This window comes from Notolepis coatsorum (genome assembly GCF_963971535.1).
Source record: "Notolepis coatsorum genome assembly, chromosome: 4".
Classification (NCBI taxonomy): domain Eukaryota; kingdom Metazoa; phylum Chordata; class Actinopteri; order Aulopiformes; family Paralepididae; genus Notolepis; species Notolepis coatsorum.
This window is the reverse complement of record NC_140168.1, coordinates 10,098,042-10,123,455: the sequence shown is the minus strand read 5'-3', so window position 1 is coordinate 10,123,455 and position 25,414 is coordinate 10,098,042. Positions and strand designations below refer to the sequence as shown.

Below are 25,414 nucleotides of genomic sequence, written 5' to 3'. Positions count from 1 at the left end.
CCTACCTGGGTTCCATCCTAGAGGCTAATCTTTCCTGTGACAAAATGGCATCCAATGTAATAAAAAAAGTCAACCAACGAACGCGATTCTTGTACCGGATCTCCTCTCTGGTAAACAAGAATACCCTGAAGACTCTAGCAGGAGCACTCATTCAAGGGTACTACGACTATGCTTGCACCTCATGGTACCAAAGCACCTCAAAGGCACTAAAAAACAAATTACAAACATCTCAAAACAAGCTAGTCAGACTACTACTTGACCTGACTCCTAGAACCCACCTCACCCCTGCCCACTTTGACAACCTAGGATGGCTTAGAGTAGACGACAGAGTACAGCAACTTGCAATGGGCCTGGTCTACAAGATACACTACGCGACCAAGGTACCCATGTACATGTCAAAATACTTCCCAAAGGTCAGTGAATACCACGATCACAACACCAGAGGGAGCTCCACAAATCATGTAAAACCCAGATTCGGCTCAAACAAGGGACTAAACACGTTTCGCAATTATGCCACATCAATGTGGAACGCCCTGCCTAAAGCTGTAAAGGAATGTGAATCACTACCCACCTTCAAAAACACTCTCAAAAAACACCTACGTGAGACTGCAATTCGAAACTGGCCCCTACAAATGTCCTAACCTAGTTGTACAGTAAATGACCAAGTAAGGCTTTGTCAATATTCCAATGTACAGTGTAAAATGTGTGTGTGTCCCCTACCCAACCCCCCCCCCCCCCCACCTCCAATGTACAGCCCTCACCCAACCCACCCAACCCCACCCCACCAACCTCCTCCAATGTACAGTTTCTACGCCAAATGTATATACACTCCTTTTCTGGACACTTTTGTATCACAAACAGTACTGTATTTGCAAATCTGATATGTCATAAATGTATAGATGTAGCAGTACTGTCTATCTGTATGTCATGTATGTCATATATGTTATGATGAATTGAAAATGGGGGACCCTGGTGTAAACAAGACGAAAGTCTTTCTCTGGTCTGCATCCCCTTAACAATTGTATGTATTGAGATGTACTGTACTGTACCCATTCTGCAATCTGTTAATAAACTTTTCAATCAATCAATCAATCAATCAATATTCCTTTATTGATCCCCTTGGGGAAATTCAGGCATCATAGCAGCAAAACAACACAAGCAGTGTAAACAAATAAGTCAATATAATTTACTATCTAACTAAGGTGCATATAAGGTCGCATAAGGTAGTGTTATAATTTACTGTCTAACTACTGTCTGGCTAACTGAAATATACAGAATTCACAGTATCACGGTATTCACATAAGGTGCAGTATTCACATAAGGTGCAGTATGCATAAGGTGGTGTTATTGTCCTCCTTGGGTTCCTATTAGTTCTAGTTGGATGTCTGGCAGCAGTCCCTGCCCACTGTTGTGGAGCCTGATGGCCGCTGGTATGAAGGACTGTCCGAGGCGGTTAGTTGAGTGTCGGGGGGGTATGAGTCTGTGGCTGAACGTGCTTCTCATCTTGATATGTGATATATATGACATACATGACATACAGGTATAGACAGTACTGTTGCATCTAGACATTTATGACATACCAGATCTACAAATATACAGTACTGTTTATATATTGATTGATTGATTGATTGATTGAAAAGTTTATTAACAGATTGCAGAATGGGTACAGTACAGTACAGCTCAATACACACAATTGTTAAGGGGATGCAGACCAGAGAAAGACTTTCGTCTTGTTTACATCAGGGTCCACCATTTTCAATTCATCATGTTAACGGCTGTACTACACCTGCCAAAATGTACTAGAAAACTTGAAAGTGTAATGCTGTCAAACAGCGCCCTCTAGGCAAAATAGCCCCCTTGTTGGTACTGCACTTTATTTACATTTATTCGTTTTGGTTTGATGCGTGTGGGTTGGAATTTAGTGGGGGGTAATACTAGTAGGGGAGCGGTTGCTGTCACAGGACCCCCCCTTAGTTTTTATTTAATTTCAAACCTTTATTTAAACTTGAAAGGCAACTGAGGGGTTTCCCCTCATTTATTTATAGTACATACAGAAATAACAATAATTTTTTTTAAATAAAAAAAAACATAAAAATCACATAGCATTATCAAATCACAACAACAAGGTGAGGCAAAAAGTAAGGATAACAAATCAATTAAAACACGTACAACTTGATTGACAAAGGTTGGAGATCAAGGTTTTAAACTCTGCAACAGAGGGGAGAATCTCAAGCTTTAAGGACCGTTGGCGTTCATTCCATGAGCTAGAGGGGCATCATAGCAACATGCAGATTCACCCTGTTCCAAACAAACTCAGGGGACCTCAAGGACCAGCCAGTCACTAGAACGGGTTCCATAGGTTCCAAGTACATTCCATTCCAATAATGATAATACTGTATAAGGAGGTATAGCTTACCAATAAGGGCCTTAATAATGAACAAATACCAGTGTTTGTTGCGCTTCTCCATTTGCGGGTTAATCAACTGTAGCTATTCAGTATTTCACAACATCATTGAAGAGGGTAGATCTTTGATAAACAATCTTTAATTGTGCTGCTTATTAAGCCTATTAAATATAAGACCGCTTTTTAGTAAACGTTCAAAAAAATATACCCCTATATACACACTTTTATATATATATATGTAACGGTTGTGACAACGTCACCTCAAACTTCGATGCCCCGAGGGAGTTTCGAACACTGGTCTCCCACGCCGCGTCATGTGCAACAGCACAGACCGCTATACCAAGAAGTGAACTCACTGGTTTTGTAACGTGCCTTCTTGAGGATGAGAGTGAGTTTAACCCATAGCACCGCTACTCATTGTATTATAATTTATAATATTATTATATTATATTTTTTTAAACGTGGGAAGATAGTGACCATTGCAGCAGCCGGTCTATATTTCAATGCACATTGCAGTATTGAGTGAGTAGACCTATATTTTAAACAGTATGTTCCATCACAGTACCTGTGGGGGGCAGGATTCCCCAACAAAACATACTTGAGCCATAAAGAAAAAGAGATCTGCATGTCATGATGGTGATTCAGGTTAGTCCAATGGTTTGGAACACATCCAACTGGCTTCCATATCAGTTCATTCCAACCTTATTTCACTAGGTACATTTTGATGCAGATATACAGATTATTATTACTGAGGGTGAGTGTGTTTGTGCGTGTGCGTGTGCGTGTGTGTGTGTGTGTGTGCGTGTGCGTGTGTGTGTGTGTGTGTGTGTGTGTGTGTGTGTGTGCGTGTGTGTGTGTGTGTGTGTGTGTGTGTGCGTGTGCGTGTGCGTGTGTGTGTGTGTGTGTGTGTGTGTGCGCTCGTGCATGCATGTGTGTGTCTCTAGTGAAGTTTGTTCATTTCTTTACATTCTTGAGTTGTCTCTTAGGTGGTCTTTGGTCTCCTATGCTGAACACAGGCTGAAAAGGAAAAGGAGAGAGAGAGACATCAGTGTCACTGTACATTCTGTTAAAGAGAGAGAGAGACAGAGAGAGAGGGATAGAGAGAGAGAGAGAGAGAGAGAGAGAGAGAGATAGAGACATGAGTCATCAGTGCCACTGTATCATCACAGTATCTATCACATAACATCATACCGTCCCCAGTGTTTCGAATTTAAATAAAGTTTTTTTGTATCCGTCACATGACATCACAGTATCTGTCACATGACAATTTTTCCATTTGGTTTATCTCTTTTTCTGGAGGGGAAACCCTTGTGAGCACGGGGGGGAGAACATGCAAACTTCACACAGAAAGGCCAGGGAGATACCCCACCTGGGTACCTGGCAACCCGGCAACCTGGTCCCCAAGCGGGATTCGAACCCAGGACCTTCTTGCTGTGACGTGACAGTGTTAACCAATTGACCCAACACATGACCCCAAAATTACCTTTGATGAGATAACCATCGGAAAATATGTTAAAAACCCATTAAGATAAGAAGATGTCTCAGTTCCAAGCCATCATATCACCATGTGATATTACATTTACTACAATATACCTTCCAAGGAAACTAGCATCTAGTAATAACTGGAATTTAATCTTAGCAAGCGCCCCCAAAATTGGCCATTTTAGTTTTAGTTTTTGAGGACTGCATACTTTTTTTGCAAACCAAAACAACATACTTTATACTTATAGCACTTGCATGAGCCTGGTCTCTTTTGAAAGATGACATTCTGAAGTTTCTGATTCCAGAACAGAAATTCACTTTTAGTGCTAACGTAATAGAGTAACATAGGTCTGAACTTGAGTTGTAGAAAAACTTGGCTTACAAATCCAGACAGAGCCATAGCCTGAAGCCTTATGTAGTACATACCCAAATTTCATAAAGATCCATTCAGAAATGAGTGATTATGAGTGATTTTGGTAAACTGTGTACAAAGAAAAACTCAGTTTTCTCATAGACTTCAATTCATTTGGCTTCCTGTTAAAGAATTTAGTTGTTCACCTAGATCCCTGATTCACACATCCCCACATGGGGTATCATTGGAAGCCACACTCATTGGCTACAATGATCCACAATCATTTTCAAGATCGGATCTAGATTGACGGAACTACTGCAGCCTGAGTCGGGAGTGGTATTTTGCGCAATACCGTGTACTTTGCACAAGCCTCAAATACCGGCATGTAACTCGAGAACCGCTGAACGGATTTTGTCGGATTTTGTCGCTATCGACAGGCAACAAATAAGCCTGTTGCGCATACCAGTGAGGCTAACTGCCTAAGAAAACGGGCACAGAGGCACTGAAACTAGACAAATATCTAGATGTATCCATCGGTGGAACAATTGCATGCTTTCACAGAGGACAAGAAGCCTTCAGTCGACTCCTTCAGACATTAAGCAACCCCCACAGCCCAAATGGAATGATACAAAAATAATAATAATAATAATTATTATTATTATTATTTCGGTGTGAAGTTTGCATGTTCTCCCCCCGTGCTCACAAGGGTTTCCCCTCCAGGAAAAGAGATAAACTACCAGTCGACTATCGGAAAATTTTGGCCAATCAAGGTTGACTATTATACAAATCCTTAGTCGGGGACACAGGCCAAAATTCCCCCCAAAACCTCCCGATAATATCATCAACGTACCATTTAATGGGTTTGACCTGACTGATGCTGTCAGGAAGTGGGCGGTTCCTGGTATCTGGCAGCAAGAAACTAAGAACAGCAGCCAAGGTGCTGATTACGCCAAATATAATGTAGGGCAGGATCTGACTGTAGATACCTGCAAAACAAGACATGTTATTGACACGACACAGTCTTGGGAGTATTGCTAATACATTACTTACCAATGTGCATCGGTGTACACACAGAGGGATGTGTACCCATGTCGATCAATAAACGATTGATCAATTGAAATACCAAACAGACGTATAATTGTTTGGTTGGTGTTTCATATGCATGTAGTTTAATGTTTACATGTGTCGGTACACCTAAAAGACAACATCAAGGGAGTGCAAACACAGACACACACACACACTGTCATAGAATGTATTTATATGTGTGTACACTCAGTGGTGCAGTGGTGATTTCTTAAGGGGTTGCACTGTGTTTTAATGATGTGCATGCGCATAAATGTTCCCTCGCGAATAAAGACGATGCCTGATTGCCTCTAGGAATGGAACGTAACACATTTCATTCAAAGGATTTGTGTGAATGGTCCAACTGTAGTATTTGAACACACCTGACGACCTGAGCTATTTATGCAAAGTAGCCAGGTGGGTACTTGGCGCAGAGTCGAGTGGACATTCTTGTGTGAACGCGTGTGTACATCCGTGCATGCGCATGCTCAAAAAGCAGATGGAACTGCGTGCAACCCCGTCCCACGACCACTGCCCCACGGTGTGCACTATGCCTTTAAGTAACCTGTTTTACGACACTAGCGTAAAGTGAACCTTTGACGTCTTTGACGTTTGGCGTAATATTCAGTACTTATATGTAGTGATGCACCGATGTGAAAATTGTGGCCGATACCGATAACCGATATTAATATTGCTGTTCTGGCCGATACCGATATTTACCAATGTCGATATCTCTGTATAGAAAACACTTTTTTATGATAATCAAATAAAGAGCTATTTTCCAAAACGCATTTTCTTTTTACTTTTGTAACTTATTTTCAGAAAGAATATTTTGAAACTATTTAAGGCCAAAACATGTTAAAAATAAATAAATAATAATAATAATAATAATAATAATAATAATAATAATAATAATAATAATAATAATAATAATAATAATAATAATAATAATATATATTTTTTAATATCGGCCCATATCGACCCTATCTTGATATCGGACCGATACCGATGTGTAAAAGTACGGCCATATCGGCATCACTACTTATATGTGTGATGTAACCTGTATGCTGTTGCTCATTGGCTCTCAGAAGTAAACAAACTCTAACAGATCCCAGCGTGTGTGGACAGTGGAATGCTTTTACTTTACACACACCTATGTAGACCACGTAGGGAGAAAAGATGGTGCCTATGCGTGCTGCTGTGGAGACCAAACCCAGGCCCATATTCCTGACCGCGGTGGGGAATAGCTCAGTGGTGTATAAGTAGAGGGAGCAGTAGGCCCCGGAAACACCCAGTTTCCCCAACAGGGCCAACGCCTGAGACATGGCAGGCATATCTGAGAAGACAAGACACAACCACTGTCATTTCCAAGTACATTTACTGTATCTGTACCAGGCAGGGGTGTAAAAAAGTACCCAGAAATTATACTTATGTGAAAGTATGGGTACCGTCTCAAAATCGTACTCACGTAAAAGTCAGAGTATCTGGCTAAAAACACACTTGAGTAAAAGTAAAAAAGTTTCTACTTTTTTTTTTATCCACTTTTTCTCCCATTTTCTATATTTTCTCCCATCCCAATTTCGTATCATCCAATTCAACCCTCCCCTGTCACGAACGCTGTTTCTTGCCTCCCACAAGCCGGCTGCAATGTGGACTAAGTCATACATAGCACAAGTCCCCTCCGGTACTTGAGGTAACAGCAGTCGCATCTTTTCACCTGCACAGCTCGATCTCTCAGTGGCGAGGAGTAACGTGTGGGAGGCTCACGCTGCCCCCGACACTTCCTGATTATACTGCGCAGGCGCACCAACCGACCTGTAGGAGTCGCTGTCCACAACGCCCGATCCCCACCCATCAGTTTCCCACCCCCTAATACGGCCAATGTGTATTAGTACGGACGACCAGCTAAACTGAAAGCAATGAGGAGCGCTGGGCTCGAACAGGCAAGCCCAGCGTCTCCGTCATTCGTGGCGAGCGCCTTGCCCACTACGCCACGTAGCCGCCCAAAAGTTTCTACTTTTAAATGTACTTAAGTACTAAAAAGTTAAAGTAAAAACTTTTCATGGAGATAGGGCCATGGGTGCTCGTCTTGTCCACACAGAATGTTCCGTTTCGTCCTCTTCATCACTCGTACTATATCGTTTGTGGCCGTCTTCTGTAGCTTGTCACTCTGACTGTCCATTCTTCTGATAGCAGGTGTTTAATCTCTAGTCTTGCACAAGGACCAATCAGCATGGGTATGGGCGGGTTCATTTTCCATTGATGGGGATTTGATTGGCTGTTTTTAAATAATGCGCGGCGGCAGGATTAATAAGGTTAACGTTATAGTTTGGCCAGAGAAACAAATATACTCATTAAAATAGTTGGACCTGTGAGATTTGTACTTTGTACTTTGGTAGGTCTGCATTTTAAATGTAAGGAGTAAAAAGTATGTTTTTTTTTCTCTGAAATGTAATTGAGTCAAAGTACAAGTATACAAACCTAATAATACTTGAGTAAAGTACAAATCCCCCAAAACAGTACTCAAGTATTGTAACGAAGTACAATTACTCAAGTACTTTACACCCCTGGTACCAGGTATCAGTCCCAGTGGCACCCATTCAACACTTTAAAACAATATTTACATGTCTAGAAATGTATACACAAAGGAAGACTGCGGTAGAAGAACTGCTATTCTAGGTATATATGCACAGTAAGGTAGTGAGAACTATGTGCATAAAAGTTAGGGTGTGACACGTGATAAAGGCATTAAATGGTGGTATTGATTGATTGATTGATTTGGTATCCAAAGTGTGTTAAATTTGTTCCACATTCACCCATTCACACTGATGGCAGAGGCAACGAAGCAAGGTGTCAACCTGCTCATCAGGAGCAATGAGGGGTTAAGTGTCTTGCTCAAGGACACTTCTACACGCTGCCCGGGAAGAGCGGGAATCGGATTACTGGACGACTGCTCTACCTCCTGAGCCACCATCGCGGCGTCGCCCCTGAACTTTAAAAAATATATCAATATGTGATAACAGACACCACACCTTTTTTGCATTTTTGAATTTTTTTGTTTATCAGGCCCTAAATTAACAGAAAAACATTGGCTCAAATGTTAATAATTTTTTGCAGCCATTTTGCCTAAACTGACCAGACAAACCTTCAGGAACCAGCGTTATCATCAGAAGCATAACGCCACAGAGGACCAGCGAGGAGAAGAGGACCGCAGGCCGCGGGGCTCGGTGGACCAGCAGCCAGGTGGCCGCGCAGGCCGCTATCTCGGTGGCCGCGGAAACGAAGCAGTTGAGGAAGGCGTCGCCATTCATGTTCCCGGTGTTGAGTGAAAGACCGTAGAAAACCGTGGCGGTGGCTACCCTGGGGGTTGGAAGGAGACCAGAAAGACAAGAGGGCAAAGGCTTGATCCGGTCGATTATATAGTCAGACAAGAAGATTAGATATAGTAAAAATGTGTAGTTCGCTACATACCTTTAAGAAATGTCTCAAGGTGATACATAAATATAAAACCTCATTATTATCCTAATTATATTTTATCTATAACATAACTGTATTCAAATAGTGACAAAGGGAAAAAGAAAAACATATATATATAAAAAATGTAATAAAAAAGTATAAAAAATAAATAAAAAAGATGTGTATATGTTTTGTACATAAAACTATGAAACATTTGTAACCTTTGCTAAATGATATACTGAATTATGTTTCTTTTTTGTATTTTATTGTGTGTAAATTATGTAATGTAAAAAGGGTAGGCAATTATAAGCCTCGGCTTCAGCCTACACCTTTTCGTAATTTTTTTTTAAGTTCTACTACTATGATTTGAAAAAAAAGAAAAAAGAAAAAAGACCGAAATAAAATCATTCATTTATTCATTCATACCAATTTCCTCTCTGTGCGTTCAGTAGGTCCCAGCGGTAAGACACCCGTGACTAAAGGTAGGTTGTAGGTGAGTATGGAAGACCCCATAATATTAATATTATTACCATAAGATGATGTTTATGATGCTCATGTTCCTCATGTTGGTTGTGCGGATCAGGTCTACAAAAGTATATGTCTGCTGCTCCCGTCCACCATTTTCTTTCTGACACACGGACACACGGACACAATCACAAATACACCAACAAACAGAGGCAGATTATTACGCTGAGGCAGTACTGTGTGGAGTGTTTCTTTGTGTTTACCTCCTCGTGGAGGCATGACTCTGTGACTATACAGATTGCTATTTGTAAAAAAACCTCGTCACCAGAGCGCCTTATTCACTTTCTGACCCTGGAGATCATGGAAGGCCTCTCTGTGTACTTCTCTGAACTCTGAGTTGCATGTAATAATAATAATAATAATAATAATAATAATAATAATAATAATAATAATAATAATAATAATAATAATAATAATAATAATAATAATAATAATAATAGATTGAATTTGTAATGCACTTTTTGTTCGCTGGGATCCCAAAGTGCTACACTACAGGCTTAAAACATAGTTAAAAAAATAAAATAGTTATTAGTAAAACAAATAAAATACAGAATAAAAATAAGATAAAAATAGAACATAGTTAATTAGGAATATTTCGCCTAAAGGTACATGCCTAAGTAAATGGAAGATTGCTCCACTTCTGCAAGGTCAATTTGCATGTTCTTGGTATCTAGGACCATCTAGGGACCTGGGGGTATGTATTTCCAGTGTCAGAAATATTGTGTCTGTTACTAGGCTGAGTAAATTGTAATGAAGAAAAGGAGAATATAAATTATGATTTATGATTTTTGCATCTTTGATCATGTTAAATCTGCGGGGTACGAGAAAATGCTCACTGAGCTTATTCACCACCTTATTGAGATCATGTGTACAAAAAATCTAAGCAAATGAATAAAGGGAAGATGATTAAACAGAAGGATTTGTAGATACAGTAATTAATGATAATCGATTTTAATTATAAATTCATATTTGACCTTGAACTTGACCTTGACCTTATTATGGCCAAATCATACATCTATGGATAGGGAAAATGCTCCTCTTTCCAATGGCAGGGTTGAATCTGGATTTAGTCATTTCCTTGCGCGGTTTTTACGATAATTAGCATTTTCCGATAAATTCGTATTTCCGATAAATCGTATAAAACATCGGTAAAAATGAAAATATACACTTTGACTACTGTTTTTGATAGGGTTATGGTCTTTACTCTTGGCTACAAAAATAAATATTTAAAAACATTAACCTCTTAACATCCAATGGCCCACATGTGGACGATTCTTTGCCGACCTCTAGTGGCTCGGGTGTGCATTTCTTTTAATACAATATATAGATAGAAAAAAGAAAAAAAAACAGCACAAGACAATTTAAATAAAAAGCAAACAGTCAAAGGCCTTTTTGAACAGGTAGGTTTTCAGGCCTGCTTTAAAAGAGTCCAGGCTCTGTGGTGCCCTCAGCTGGATGGGGAGGCTGTTCCACAGGCGTGGTGCAGCCGTGCAGAAGGCTGGGTCACCCATGGTGCAGAGCCGGGTACTGGGGACCCGAAGGAGCAGGCTACCTGCGGATCTGAGGGTGCGGGTGGAGGATTGTATTGCAGCTTTTGGATGCTCTTGCCAGGAATCCCGATGAAGAGTCCATTACAGTAGTCCAGTCTTGAGGAGATAAAGGCACGGACAAGCTTCTCTGCATCTGACAGGGTTAGAGTGGGACGGAGTTTTTTTATTTTTTATTTTTGGTCTTTTTCCCCCTCCATTTTCCTCAGATTTTCTCCCATCCCAATGTTAGTCGTATGCCAATTCCCAGTCCCTTCCTGGTCGCTGCGCTTTACCCCCCACAGTCAGATCATTTGGGAGAGTGGAGGCTACCACGTGCTTCCTCCGACACACGTCCAGCCAATCACCGCTTCTTTTCACCTGGCAGCGCGGATCCTCCCTGAGAGGGCGTAGCGTGTGGGAGGACCACACTATCCCCCTCACGTCCAATCCGCGCTTAGCAGGCGCCCCGACCGAACTGTAGGAGTCGCTGTTTACAACGACCCGGACCCACCCCGCCAGCTTCTCCCACCCTCTGATACAGCCAATTGTATCAGTGCAGACGGCCAGCCAAGCTGGTGACAACCCCGGAGCTGTGAGCTGGATTCGAACAGGCGAACCAAGCTCACAGCTCCGGGGCTGGTGACGAACGCAATCTCCGCTCGACCACCTAACCGCCCCGATGAGTGGGACGGAGTTTTGATATATTTTTTAGGTGATAGAATGAGGTCTTGCAGAGGTGTTTTATGTGGATGTTGAAGGTCAGGTGGGGGTCAAATCGAACCCCCAGATTTGTGACTGAGGGGGAGAGGGGGATTACCTGGCCGTCAAAGGTGAGATGTGATATGGATGAAGACTGAACCTGGTGAGGGGTGCCAATTAGAAGTGCCTCGGTTTTTTTGCTGTTTAGTTGGAGGAAGTTGCTGTTCATCCATGCCTTTATCTCCCCAAGACAGGTGGTGAGGCATGACAGAGCTGCAGAGGGGTTTGGGGCCGTTTTTTATGTAGAGTTGTGTGTCATCGGCATAACAGTGGAAGGACATTCCATGTCTGCCGATGACACGACCGAGGGGGTGTCACTAAGGTTGAACCTCTCACAGTCCAATATGTGGTAACTTGACACTTTTAGCTTCAGCCTATACGCAGAAAGTTGAGTAGGTATTGATATGTCTTAACCCTCGAGTCAACCTTAAAAAAAAAACACTACCTGTCTCCCTAGTGACCGAAACTGCGATCTCAGTAAAACATATCTTTTTCATGTAGGCCTATTGTTCCAATTTTCTTTCATGAATATCATTATTAACTTCAGTCCTCACCATACATATCGAATATTTATTCATTTTCAGGATTTTAACCATTTCTTAAATTAGGGTTAGGGTTAAGGGGTTAGGGTTACCCTAAATCTACCCCTAACCCTAACCCCCTAACCCCCTACCCTAACCTGTCCAGTTCTGCGACTAGGATGAAAGGTGTGACACTTGTTGTTCACATGCTTAATAGTGATTGTTTAAAAAAAAAAAAAACATGGATTATTGTAATGTGGGTGCAAGATGTGCTACTGAGCTACTTTTTTGGCATATACATAAAATATAGCCAACGCTATCCACAAACACACGTTAAAAAAAGGGGCTTTTTGAGCAGAACTACAAGGGTGACTCGAGGGTTAAAAAGAATATGAGCTGCTGTCTAGGTTATTCCTGTGGGTGCTTGTTGCCAATTTGCATATTCATAGTTCCTTGCATTCTTAACCCTTTCACTGCCACGCTACCAAAGGGTTAACCCTTTCACTGCGACAATACAGAAGGTTAACCCTTTCACTGCCACATGACAAAGGGTTAACCCTTTCACTCACCTCACTAAATAAGGTTAACCCTTTCACTACCACACTACCAAATGGTTAACCCTTTCACTGCGACAATACAGAAGGTTGACCCTTTCACTGTGGCAATACAGGAGGTTAACCCTTTCACTGCCACATGACAAAGGGTTAACCCTTTCACTCACCTCACTACATAAGGTTAACCCTTTCACTACCACACTACCAAATGGTTAACCCTTTCACTGCGACAATACAGAAGGTTGATCCTTTCACTGCGACAATACAGGAGGTTGACCCTTTCACTGCCACACGACAAAGGGTTAACCCTTTCACTCACCTCACTACATAAGGTTAACCCTTTCACTACCACACTACCAAATGGTTAACCCTTTCACTGCGACAATACAGAAGGTTGATCCTTTCACTGCGACAATACAGGAGGTTGACCCTTTCACTGCCACACGACAAAGGGTTAATCCTTTCACGGTTCCGTCTGTAGTGTTTCAAGATTCAAGATTCAAGATTCAATAGTTTTATTTCAAACCACAGTGTTAGTTTGGCTACATTTACCATTGTCCGGCAAAACAACATTTGAAAATAAATGAAATGGGAAAAGAGGAACCCCCCCCCCCCCAATTTTTTTTTTAAAATAAAACAGCCAGAAACTATACACTGTTTGAAAAGGAGATGGAAGAAGCAAAGCTTATATGTTTCCATCCCCCCATAGTGAAAGGTTAACCTTCTGTAGTGTGGTAGTGAAAGGTTAACCGTCTGTAGTGTGGTAGTGAAAGGGTTAACCGTCTGTAGTGTGGTAGTGAAAGGTTAACCGTCTGTAGTGTGGTAGTGAAAGGGTGAATGAGGATACAGTATAGAGATACCGCTAAGCCATTTTTGGTGGAAAGAAGCCAGAGGAATGTATAGGGAAATTCCCAGGAGTGAATGTGCAAACCGTGGAGTGTGGAGCATACAGTAGTACACACTCAACGAATATACCCGGGTAAAAAGAGAATGAGAGGAAATAAATAAATGTTGGTGTATAGTGTTGCAGGTCCTAGTGCCCAGTGCCAAGGACTTAACAATAGACTCCCCTTCCACCTGATAATATACGCATAATATAATCTGTATTATTATTATTATTATTATTATTATTATTATTATTATTATTATTATTATTATTATTATTATTATTATTATTATTATTATTATTATTATTATTATTATTATTATTATTATTATTATTATTATTATTATTATTATTATTATTATTATTATTATTATTATTATTATTATTATTATTATTATTATTATTATTATTATTATTATTATTATTATTATTATTATTATTATTATTATTATTATTATTATTATTATTATTATTATTATTATTATTATTATTATTATTATTATTATTATTATTATTATTATTATTTATAAACATATATAGAATTGCTCCATATGGATTTTTTTTTATATATCATGCTTTTAAGTACTGTAGTTTCTATTGTAGTTGGTGTTTTTTATAGTGGTCTTTTTTACTGTAGTTTTAATGTAGTTGGTGTTTTTTTTTTTATAGTGGTGAGTGTCCATGTATTGTGACAGTGTGTTTGTCTTTTAACCACTGCACAAATGAAGTTCCGACAGGGAAAATAAAGGAGTTTGAAGTTGAGTTGAAGTGTTGACAGGGACACGCAAACGGGAGCACTCCTCGCCTCCCTTCATTGGCTGCCTGTGCAGTTTAGGGTAAACTGGCCCCACCCTACCTCACCGAGATCCTGCACCCCTGCCTGCACCCCATCACGGTCTCTGAGGTCCCTCCTGGTTGTCCCTAAATCCAGGCTAAAAAACAGGGGGGACCGTGCATTTGTGGTTGCAGCCCCCAAACTGTGGAACGAGTTGCCCCCCCCCCCCCCCCCACATTAGGCTGGCCCCAACGCTCCCAGTGTTTAAGTCCCATCTTAAAACACATTTGTTCTCCCTAGATTTTTACAAAAAATGTAGTCTGCTGCTGTAATTTAGTTTGTAGTTCTGTGTACTTATTATTGTGTTTATGTGTTTTTTTTTACTATATTATGGTTTTTTACTGTGAAGCACTTTGGTCAACCATGTTGTTTTTAAATGTGCTATACAAATAAAGTTGGATTGGATTGGATTGGAAGTATTCTATACCGTTAGCTCCAGGCAGTCGTCTGCTCTGAATATGACGTCTGGGGCAGGGACTCTGTTCTTCTTGGCAGCATTTCTGACGACAAGCTCCGCTTCCTCCACCCGGCCGTGGAGGAGAAGCCAACGGGGAGACTCCGGTATCACCCTGGAGGGAGAGAGGAGGGAGAGGGGAGGAGAGACACAGACAGAAGGTCAGACCGTTACACAAACAAACAAGCAACAAGCGAGCAAACAAATCGTTGTGTTTCACTCTCCTATTGATGGACAAACAGTACGCAGCGGCCAAACGCAAGCGTTGGATGTATTTCGAAGCTGTCAAAAGTGGAGCAATTGAATGTGAAAGGTTTACCGTGAACAAATCCTACCCTTGAAGAGTCTGAGTGCAGAGTACAATATAGTTAAAGGAACACGCTCACATTATGGGGAATTCAAATAAACAATACCATGCGGATAAACAAAGTGATGTTATATTGTGTTATGTAGTGTGGTATTGTATTTACTGCTGTCAAGTGACTCAAGTTTTTTTCTTTTTGTACTATAAGTCAAAGTATAGTATATAATGTATTATACTAAATTATGTTAAATCAAGTAACATTTTATGGAAGAATTTTTTTTAAATGTAAGGGGGTAGGGATCAATAAGCTTAGCTTCCCTCTACTCCTTTTTTGAACATGTCAACAAACAAATTTATTTTTTCATTGTGATTGTTATGTATGACGGAGCTTGATATTGTGATTGATTTGTTTGGAGGAATATGGAGAATACATGTTCAAAAATAAACTTTTCATTCATTCATTCATTCATTCATTCATTCATTCATTCATTCATTCATTCATTCATTCATTCATTCATTCATTCATTCATTCAAATAATAATGAAATGCTGGTCTCATGCTTGATCTGGTTTTAATCTGGCCATATCTGATTCTAATTGGTGGTTACTTGCCAACATTATCCTTCAAATTTCAATTTCAAAATGTGCTTATAGCAACATTGTCTCCAGTGTAAAAAATACAAAAAAATACCAAAAAAATACAAATGTAGAACACAATAATGGAAGTGGATACAGACTACTAGCTTTGCTTAGAAGAAGAAGAAGTCTTTATTTGTCATGCAGATTTGAACACACACGCGCGATGGGCGACCCACAGGAACACACACACACGCGCACTGAGTCGCTGAATGAAATGTTCTCTGCACCTCCCATCCTGTCGTCCTTCCCCCCCCAAGGGCAGCCGGGAGCAGACAAGGGCTGTGGCGTGGGGCCGCGCCCGGGGACCAATCCAAGTGCTCCTGTCCGTCTTCGTCAGGGACGCCACAGCGTTAGCGATCTGTTGTGCATGTTTTTCCATTGGGTTTATCTTATCGGGAGGGAAACCCTTTTGAGCAGTATGGTTGTCAATATCCCAATGTACCCAACCCCCCCCACCCAACCTCCTCCAATGTACAGTTTCTACGTCAAATGTATATACTCCCTTTTCTTGACTCCTTCTGTATCACAAACAGTACTGTATTTGCAAATCTGGTATGTCATAAATGTATAGATGTAGATGTAGCAGTACTGACTATCTGTATGTCATGTATGTCATAAATGTCCTGATGAATTGAAAATGGGGGACCCTGATGTAAACAAGACGAAAGTCTTTCTCTGGTCTGCATCCCCTTAACAATTGTGTGTATTGAGCTGTACTGTATTGTACCCATTCTGCAATCTGTTAATAAAGTTTTCAATCAATCAATCAAAGCACAGGGGGGGAGAGAACATGTAAACTCCACACAGAAAGGCCCGGGAGATACCCCTCATCTGGGTAACTGGCAACACGGCAACCTGGTCCCCAAGCGGGAATCAAACCCAGGACCTTCTAGCTGTGAGGCGACAGTGTTAACCACTACTGTGCCACTTAAAACTCCAGGAGAAGTGTTTTGGCCAACAGCTTGACTAGCTAGGTCCGTATCAGCTTCCATTGCTTTGTGCTAAACTTGGCGAGCTTACAGCCGGATAGCTTTCTACTGAACGCAGCAGAGAGGAAAATGGTCTGGGAGTTTATCCTCCACGATATCTCTGCCATTAACCCTTTCACTACCACACTACCAACGGGTTAACCCTTTCACTGCGACAAATACAGAAGGTTATCCCTTTCACTGCAACACGACAAAGGGTTAACCCTTTTCACAACCACACTACAGAAGGTTAACCCTTTCACTACCACACTACCAAAGGGTTAACCCTTCCACTGCGACAAATACAGAAGGTTAACCTTTCACTACCACACTACAGAAGGTTAACCCTTTCACTACCACACTACAGAAGGTTAACCCTTTCACTACCACATGACAGAAGGTTAACCCTTTCACTACCACACTACAGAAGGTTAACCTTTCACTACCACACTACAGAATGTTAACCCTTTCACTACCACACTACATTAGGGTGACCAGATGCAAAAAGTCCAAAAGTGGGACAACAGTAAGATTTGTGGGACAAAGTGGGACAGATAGATAATGTTAATTTTTTTATTAGAATAACTGCCATGGTCTTCACTGAATAGATTTAAATCAAAGGTTAAAGGTTAAATCAAAATAAATACAAATTAAATACCACCTAACATCTGTTTTAAATATTCAAACGTCATCACTTGACAGGAATGTCTTGTGTTTGATATTCCCTGTTATTACATGGCGTTTTCACATTCGCCGAAATGCTTGCTTGTGATTGGTCAACAGCCCCCCGACAGCGGTCATTATTTTTCAATAATGACCGCTGTTTTTTCAATAATGACCGCAGTGCGCAGCTGTTGGCAATCAAGCCCACATCAGTGCAGCAAATCAGACACACCTGCCGCGCACTGACAGCGGAGTGTCAGCGAAGCCAGAACAGCTGCCCGCGATAATAATAATCACTTTATTTGGGCTGACAGAGCCACAGAACAACTGCGATTTGTCAAATGAATTAGGTATATTGTTAGTAAGTTAGCCATGTAATAAGCGGGATAATGTATAGCGCTGCACTGACAGCGGAGTGTCAGCGGAGCCAGAACAGCTGCCCGCGATAATAATAATCACTTTATTTGGGCTGACAGAGCCACAGAACAACTGCGATTTGTCAAATTAATTAGGTATATTGTTAGTAAGTTAGCCATATAATAAGCGGGATAATGTATAGCTTTACTCGGTCATTGTCGCAAAATAATTGACCTTCACTGACGTTTAAAACACCTCGCTGAAGCGGCTCGGTATTTTAAACTACGTGTCGGTCAATTATTTTGCGACAATGACCTCGTAGCTATACATTATCCCTTACTTAACACAGAACTAGGGAAAACAGTGTAGTATAATACAAAAATAATAATACAAATAAATTGTGTTTCTATATTAGAATAACTGCCATGGTCTTCACCGAATAGATTTAAATCCCTACATGTATCTGACCATTCCTTCATATCCTTCTCACTAACTCTCATGCTTAACCGAAAAGTCTTCACCCCAACTCAAACCATCTCACTCAGACGCAACCTGCCCTCCCTATCCCCCTCCACCCTCTCCTCTGACATAATATCCGCTCTACCTTTGAGTGACACCTTCTCTGCTCTCCCCACAGAGATGGCAACCTCCACCCTCCTCTCAGCCCTTGCAACCTCCTTCGACAAGCTCTGTCCCCTCGTTGAGAAACCTGCCCGCCGTTCCCCACCCAGTCCATGGCTGACGGATGCAGTGAGAGAACAAAGACAGGTCCTGAGAGCGGCTGAGAGGAAGTATAGAAAGTCACGCCTCACTGCTGACATCGACACATATCACAACCTCTTGTTAACATTCTCCAAAACCATTACTAATGCCAAAGCTTCTTTCTTTCACCATAGGATCGAGGCCTCTGCCAAGAATCTTCGCAAACTGCATGCTACCATGTCCTCCCTCCTCACTCCCCCCCACCTCCTCCTCCCTCATCTTTTTCTGCCGAAGACTTTGCGATCTTCTTTGAGGAAAAAGTGGAGAACATCCGCAGCTCCTTCTCCCAACCCCCACCCATTCCAAACGCTGAATCGAGAACCTCATCCTTCACTCTGTCATCTTTCTCTCCCATTACAGAAGCCGAGACCCTGACACTGGTAACGTCGAACCGTCCGACTACATGCCAGCTGGACCAGCTACCCTCCCCACTCCTCCAGACCATAGCACCGGACATCCTCCCATTCCTAACTGCAACCATCAACTCCTCACTCAACTCGGGGGTGGTCCCCACCTCCCTAAAACAAGCCAGAGTCACGCCCCTGTCACCAACCCTGAACCCCACCGTCATAGCCAACTATCGCCCTGTCTCTCTTCTCTCCTTCCTTTCTAAAACACTTGAACGTGCTGTATCCAACCAACTTACTGCTTATCTCTTACAGAATGACCTCCTAGACCCCAATCAGTCTGGCTTCCGGACTGGCCACTCCACAGAAACGGCCCTCATTGCGGTCACAGAGGCACTTCACTTAGCAAAAGCGAAAGGCCTCTCCTCTGTCCTGATTCTCCTAGATCTATCTGCAGCCTTCGACACAGTCAACCATCAGATCCTCCTCGCGGCCCTCGCAGGAATGGGAGTGGCTGGATCTGCGCTGACATGGCTGACATCATACCTCAATGACCGCTCCTACCAAGTGTCATGGAGAGGGACTCTGTCGGCCACCCGCCCCCTCCGGACGGGTGTCCCCCAGGGCTCGGTCCTAGGACCCCTTCTCTTCTCCCTCTACACTAAATCACTGGGTAACATTATCACGTCTCATGGCTTCTCATATCATTGTTATGCCGATGATACTCAACTCTTCCTCTCCTTCCCTCCCTCAGATATCCACGTCTCTGAGCGGATCTCGGCCTGTCTGTCCGACATCTCCGCCTGGATGACGACCAACCACCTCAAACTGAACCTAAGCAAAACAGAATTGCTCCACCTGCCGGCCAAATCCTCCCCCCTGACCGACCTCTCCATCACAGTCGAGAATGCAGCTGTGACCGCGTCGCCGACCGCCAAGAACCTTGGTGTTGTCCTCGACGACCAGTTGAACTTCTCTGCTCACATCGCAGCGACAACCAGAACCTGCAGATTCCTCCTGAGCAACGTCAGAAGGATACGCCCCTTCCTGACAAAAGAAGCCTCCCAACTCCTCGTCCAATCAACAGTCATCTCCCGCCTCGACTACTGCAACGCACTGCTAGCTGGCCTCCCGGCCACTGCCACCAAGCCTCTTCAACTCATTCAAAATGCAGCGGCCCGCCTGATCTCAAACCTACCGAAGTCGGCCCATGTCACCCCACTTCTTAGGGACCTGCACTGGCTCCCCATTGCTGCACGTATCCGCTTCAAGGCCCTCGACCTAGCATACCGTGCGGCAAAGGGAACCGCTCCCGCCTACCTCCGGTCAATGGTCTCTAACTACACACCCTCAAGACCCCTACGCTCTGCATCTTCTGGCCGCCTCAGATCTACTCCTATCCAAGCTCCCGGAGGGTCATCAAAGAGAAGCCGCCTATTCTCAGTCCTTGCCCCACAATGGTGGAATGAACTACCCATCCCAGTTAGGACAGCCGAATCCCGTCCAATCTTTCGCCGTCGACTAAAGACTCACTTCTTCAACCATTATCTGAAATGATAAAAAAAAAAAAAAAAAAAAAAAAATCTAACCCCGACTAACCTTAATGTCATGCACTTGTCCTAATAAACTAACCTACACTGTAACACGCAACACTTTGATGAACATTGTTATTCAGCTGATAGAGTTATACCCTTCCTGCTGTCTTGTCGCACAGAACTTGTAAGTCGCTTTGGATAAAAGCGTCAGCTAAATGACTAAATGTAAATGTAAATGTAAATCAAAGGTTAAAGGTTACCACAGTCGGCTGACCTGTATGAATGGGAGTGTTGTACTGTGTGATAGACACTTGTTATCTCAGCTGCAGTGACCTTGTCCGTCTGGCTATCATTGTTTGGTTTAAAAAGAAACGTATCCATAGATCTGGATGTTTCTTTTTGGTGAGCCACTTTCAAGTGAGACTCACGTCCACTGTGGCGCTTCAAGTTGTATTCTCCTCCATGCGCAATTGAAAACGAACTATGACACAAAACACAGAAAGCCTGCTGCGGATTGCCTGCCATCTGCCTCACCCAGTCATGTGTCGTTTGCCAGTCTTGGTTGTAACTGCAGGTCCGTTTCTTTTTACTGCTTTCCATCTTGAACTAGTTCGCTTGTAATGTTGTTGTGTTTTTTTTTACCAATCAGATTTGCGATATGAGGTAGCGTCACGACTCAGTCTCAGTCACGTCACAAGCAGGCAAGCAGCACGCTAAAGTACTATAACCAATCAGAGCAATGTGTGTGGACAAGAGGCGGGTTGCTACGTTTACTGTCTGTAGGGAGGGGCTTTTAGACGCATGTTTTTTTTGGCTTCGAAAAGAGGGACATCCTCTCAATATGAGGGACGCGGGACATTTGGTCAAATGGTGGGACAGTACAACCAAAAGGGGGACACCTGGTCACCCTACACTACATAAGGTTAACCCTTTCACTACCACACTACAGAAGGTTAACCCTTTCACTACCACACTACAGAAGGTTAACCCTTTCACTACCACATGACAGAAGGTTAACCCTTTCACTATACACACTACAGACGGTTAACCTTTCACTACCACACGACAGACGGTTAACCCTTTCACTACCACACTACAGAAGGTTAACCCTTTCACTACCACACTACAGACGGTTAACCTTTCACTACCACACTACAGACGGTTAACCCTTTCACTACCACACTACAGACGGTTAACCCTTTCACTACCACACTACAGACGGTTAACCTTCTGTAGTGTGGTAGTGAAAGGGTTTTAACTAAGCAATCAACCATTCAATCACCAAGTCACTTACCACCACGCTGGGATGAAGAGGAAGCCAGGGAGCGCCATGGCAACGAGCAGCGTCCTCCAGTCCCGTATGCAGTAGGCCAGGAGAGGGAGGCTGGCGTAACCAACACTGTAACCCAAAGCGTGACCCAGCAGAGTGAAGGTCACCCTGGACGACCTCCCCAGGATCTCCAACCCTGGAGCAGGAAGTAAGTAACCACCCATTAGAATCAGATATGGCCAGATCAAAACCAGAGTCACCACCCATTAGAATCAGATATGGCCAGATTCAAAACCAGAGTAACCACCCATTAGAATCAGATATGGCCAGATTCAAAACCAGAGTAACCACCCATTAGAATCAGATATGGCCAGATCAAAACCAGAGTAACCACCCATTAGAATCAGATATGGCCAGATCAAAACCAGAGTAACCACCCATTAGAATCAGATATGGCCAGATCAAAACCAGAGTAACCACCCATTAGAATCAGATATGGCCAGATCAAAACCAGAGTAACCACCCATTAGAATCAGATATGGCCAGATTCAAAACCAGATCAAGCATGAGACCAGCCTTTCATTATTATTAAAAAAAAATTTGTTACTTTATTTTTTTAAGTCGTGTTTTTGTAGTTTTTTTATAGATTTTTGCTACCGGGCAGTCCGGTAGAGAGAGAGAGAGAGAGAGAGAGAGAGAGGAGGAATGGGAGATAGACCGGGGGGGAAGACATTCGGCAAGGATCACCGGGTCCGGGAGTCGAACCCGGGTCGCCGGCCGTGTTGCACCGTAGTGCTGTATGCGGTGCGCCACTCGGGCGCCCCCAGCATTTCATTATTATTTGAATTTGGTTTTCGTGTGCATCGTGTAACTGTAAACTAAACGGGGCGACAGCGAGCTCAGGAGGTAGAGAGCGGTCGTCTGGGTAGTCGGAAAGGTTCCCGGTTCGATTCCCCGCTCCTCCCGGGGCAGCGAGTCAAAGTGTCCATGAGCAAGACACGGATGTCCGATATTATCGGCCCATATTGGCATTAAAATGTGATATCGGAAAATATCGGTATCGGTTTTCAAAAAATTAAATAAACATTAATTTCTTTTTCTTTTTTTTTTTTACATTTCTATAACCTTTATTTACCCAGGCAAGCAAGTAAGAACAAATTCAGATTTTATTTATTGTCAAAAGTATGCATAATGTTGTGTTAATTCCACAACAAGAGATATGTAATGTTAATTACCTGAAATTATTCAATTTTTTTGGGGGGGGGGACTCCCTGCATATATCGGTATCGGTTGATATCGGTATCGGAAATTAAGAGTTGGACAATATCGGTATATCGGTATCGGTAAAAAAGCCAATATCGAGCATCCCTACACTTAACCCATAATTGCTCCCGCGATGAGCAGGTCGGCACCTTGCATGGTTGCCATCGGTGTGTGAATGGGTGAATGTTAGGAACAAAATTGTAAAGCGTTTTTGGATAAAAGCTGCTATATAAATGCACCGTTTACAATTTACAAAAAGTGGTATGACTAAAAAAGTCAAACCATGATACTAAGGGCTAAAGGCAGGAAACTACAGATTTAGACTATGATGAAGACTATGATGAAGGATGACCACTGCTCACTCTGCCCGGTCTTTGTGAAGGTGCTGGAAGAATCAGTAAGCCCAAACTGAATGAGGGACATTTCTGCACACTTCATTATCATTATGGTAATTATGCAGCACAAGTATACAGTACAACAAAAAGGCAGTTTGGCATCCAACCAGAGTGCAAATGTAACAGTGAAGTGCAATAGTGATACACAATGTGCAGGTGATTAAACTGGGTAAAACTATATAGAATCGTATATATTTAAATATATATATATATATATATAGAGAGAGATTCGTACTATTGGTACTGTAGTGCTAATCAGATGTATGTACAGAGTTGTAGTATTAATATGTACAGTGATACAGGTGTAAAGACAGCATGGTAGTTGTAAGTCATACTGGCCAGCAGCATAAGAGTAGGTCAGGGATATGTACAGATATAGATATAGCATCTACAGATATGTAAAATGATTATGTGCAGGTATGTACAGACAGATGTGGATATATATTAGTGATGTCCGATATTATCGGCCGATATCGGCATTAAAATGTGATATCGAAAAAATATCGGTATCGGTTTTCAAATTTTATTTTTTTATTTTTTTATTATTATTTTCTTTACATTTCTATAACCTTTATTTACCCAGGCAAGCAAGTAAGAACAAATTCTGATTTTATTTATTGTCAAAAGTATGCATAATGTTGTGTTAATTCCACAACAAGAGATATGTAATGGATAATGTATAGCTTACGAAGTCATTGTCGCAAAATAATTGACCGACACGGAGTTTAGAATACCGAGGCGCCTCGCCGAGGTGTTCTTTAAACGTAGTGAAGGTCAATTATTTTGCGACAATGACCGAGTATAGCTATACATTATCCCGCTTATTACATGGCTAACTTACTAACAATATACCTAATTAATTTTACACCATCGACAAGACGAGATCAAATGCAGACGCAGTTCTGTTCTGTCGCTCCGCTGTCATCGCCGGCAGCTTCGCCAGCAGCCGGCAGGTGTGTCTGATTGGCTTCACTGATGCAGTGTGTGTCAGTGGGCTTGATTGCTACAGCTGCGCACAGCGGTCATTATTGCTCAGCAGAGGTCCGTTATCGAGTAATAACGGACCTCTGACGAGCGCTATTGACCAATCACAATCAAGCATTTCGGCGAATGTTAAAACGCCATGTAATAAGTAATGTTAATGACCTGAAATTATTCCATTTTGGGGGGGGGGGGGGGGGGGGGGGGGGAACCCTGCATATATCGGTATCGGTTGATATCGGTTGATATCGGTATCGGAAATTAAGAGTTGGACAATATCGGTATATCGGTATCGGTAAAAAAGCCAATATCGAGCATCCCTAATATATATGTATATATATATATATATATATATATATATATATATATATATATATATATATATATATATATATATATATATATATATATATATATATATATATATATATATATATATATACTGTATATATATACTGTAAGAATAAATATATATATACGGTATATACAGCATTATTGTACATGCTATCATACAGAGTTATATGGGTCATATGCAGGTGTATAAGTAAATATATAGAAAGATTATATGCAGGTATATTCAGACAAAATATGTGTATATATATGCGGTAAATACTTTGATCCATGCAGTGATTCACTTTATTAAGCTTTCGGTCTAGCTTTGTCAGAACAGTTTAGTGTTGATGTCGCCTATAATAAATACTATGAATCTGCATGCTATGTAGTCTGTCCCTAACCAGACTCTTACTCCAAGAAAAGGTGAAAGGGGTATTTCGTTGATAACAGATCTTCCTCTGATTGGAGCATCCCATTATTGATTAGAGCTATTGCATAAAGGTTTTTAATTATATCCCAGGACCCCTGGTCTCTCTGTTGTGCAGAACAGTGACTCAGTAAGTTGACAGCTTGGGTGCACTATACAAACCAATCAATCACTATGATCAAATTTTAGAGCACATACCCATTGGGTCAAATTGTAGCTCAAATTCCACCTTGCTAGCTTAGCTGTATGGAAGGCCCAGCTCGCTAGGCTAGATTCAAAGCTAACATACAGTTCTGTAAGATAATGTTGATGTCTTCTGGTGCCTTATTTAAGTGTACACCAAATTGTATAT

At 41.9% G+C, this 25,414-nt stretch overlaps 1 protein-coding gene across 1 annotated transcript in view; it reads right to left on the bottom strand.

The window, feature by feature from the left end:
- Positions 1–3,405: 3,405 nt before the first annotated feature.
- LOC311226400 (organic cation/carnitine transporter 2-like) overlaps positions 3,406–25,414 on the bottom strand; it is a gene marked incomplete at both ends in the record, with an annotated part of 34,078 nt that continues 12,069 nt past the window's right edge. Inside the window, 7 exons of the mRNA XM_084311829.1 lie at positions 3,406–3,421; positions 5,089–5,224; positions 6,454–6,636; positions 8,446–8,660; positions 9,287–9,384; positions 14,793–14,934; positions 21,688–21,859. Coding sequence (XP_084167955.1) covers positions 3,406–3,421; positions 5,089–5,224; positions 6,454–6,636; positions 8,446–8,660; positions 9,287–9,384; positions 14,793–14,934; positions 21,688–21,859 — 962 coding nt within the window. The remainder of the gene's footprint in view (positions 3,422–5,088; positions 5,225–6,453; positions 6,637–8,445; positions 8,661–9,286; positions 9,385–14,792; positions 14,935–21,687; positions 21,860–25,414) is intronic.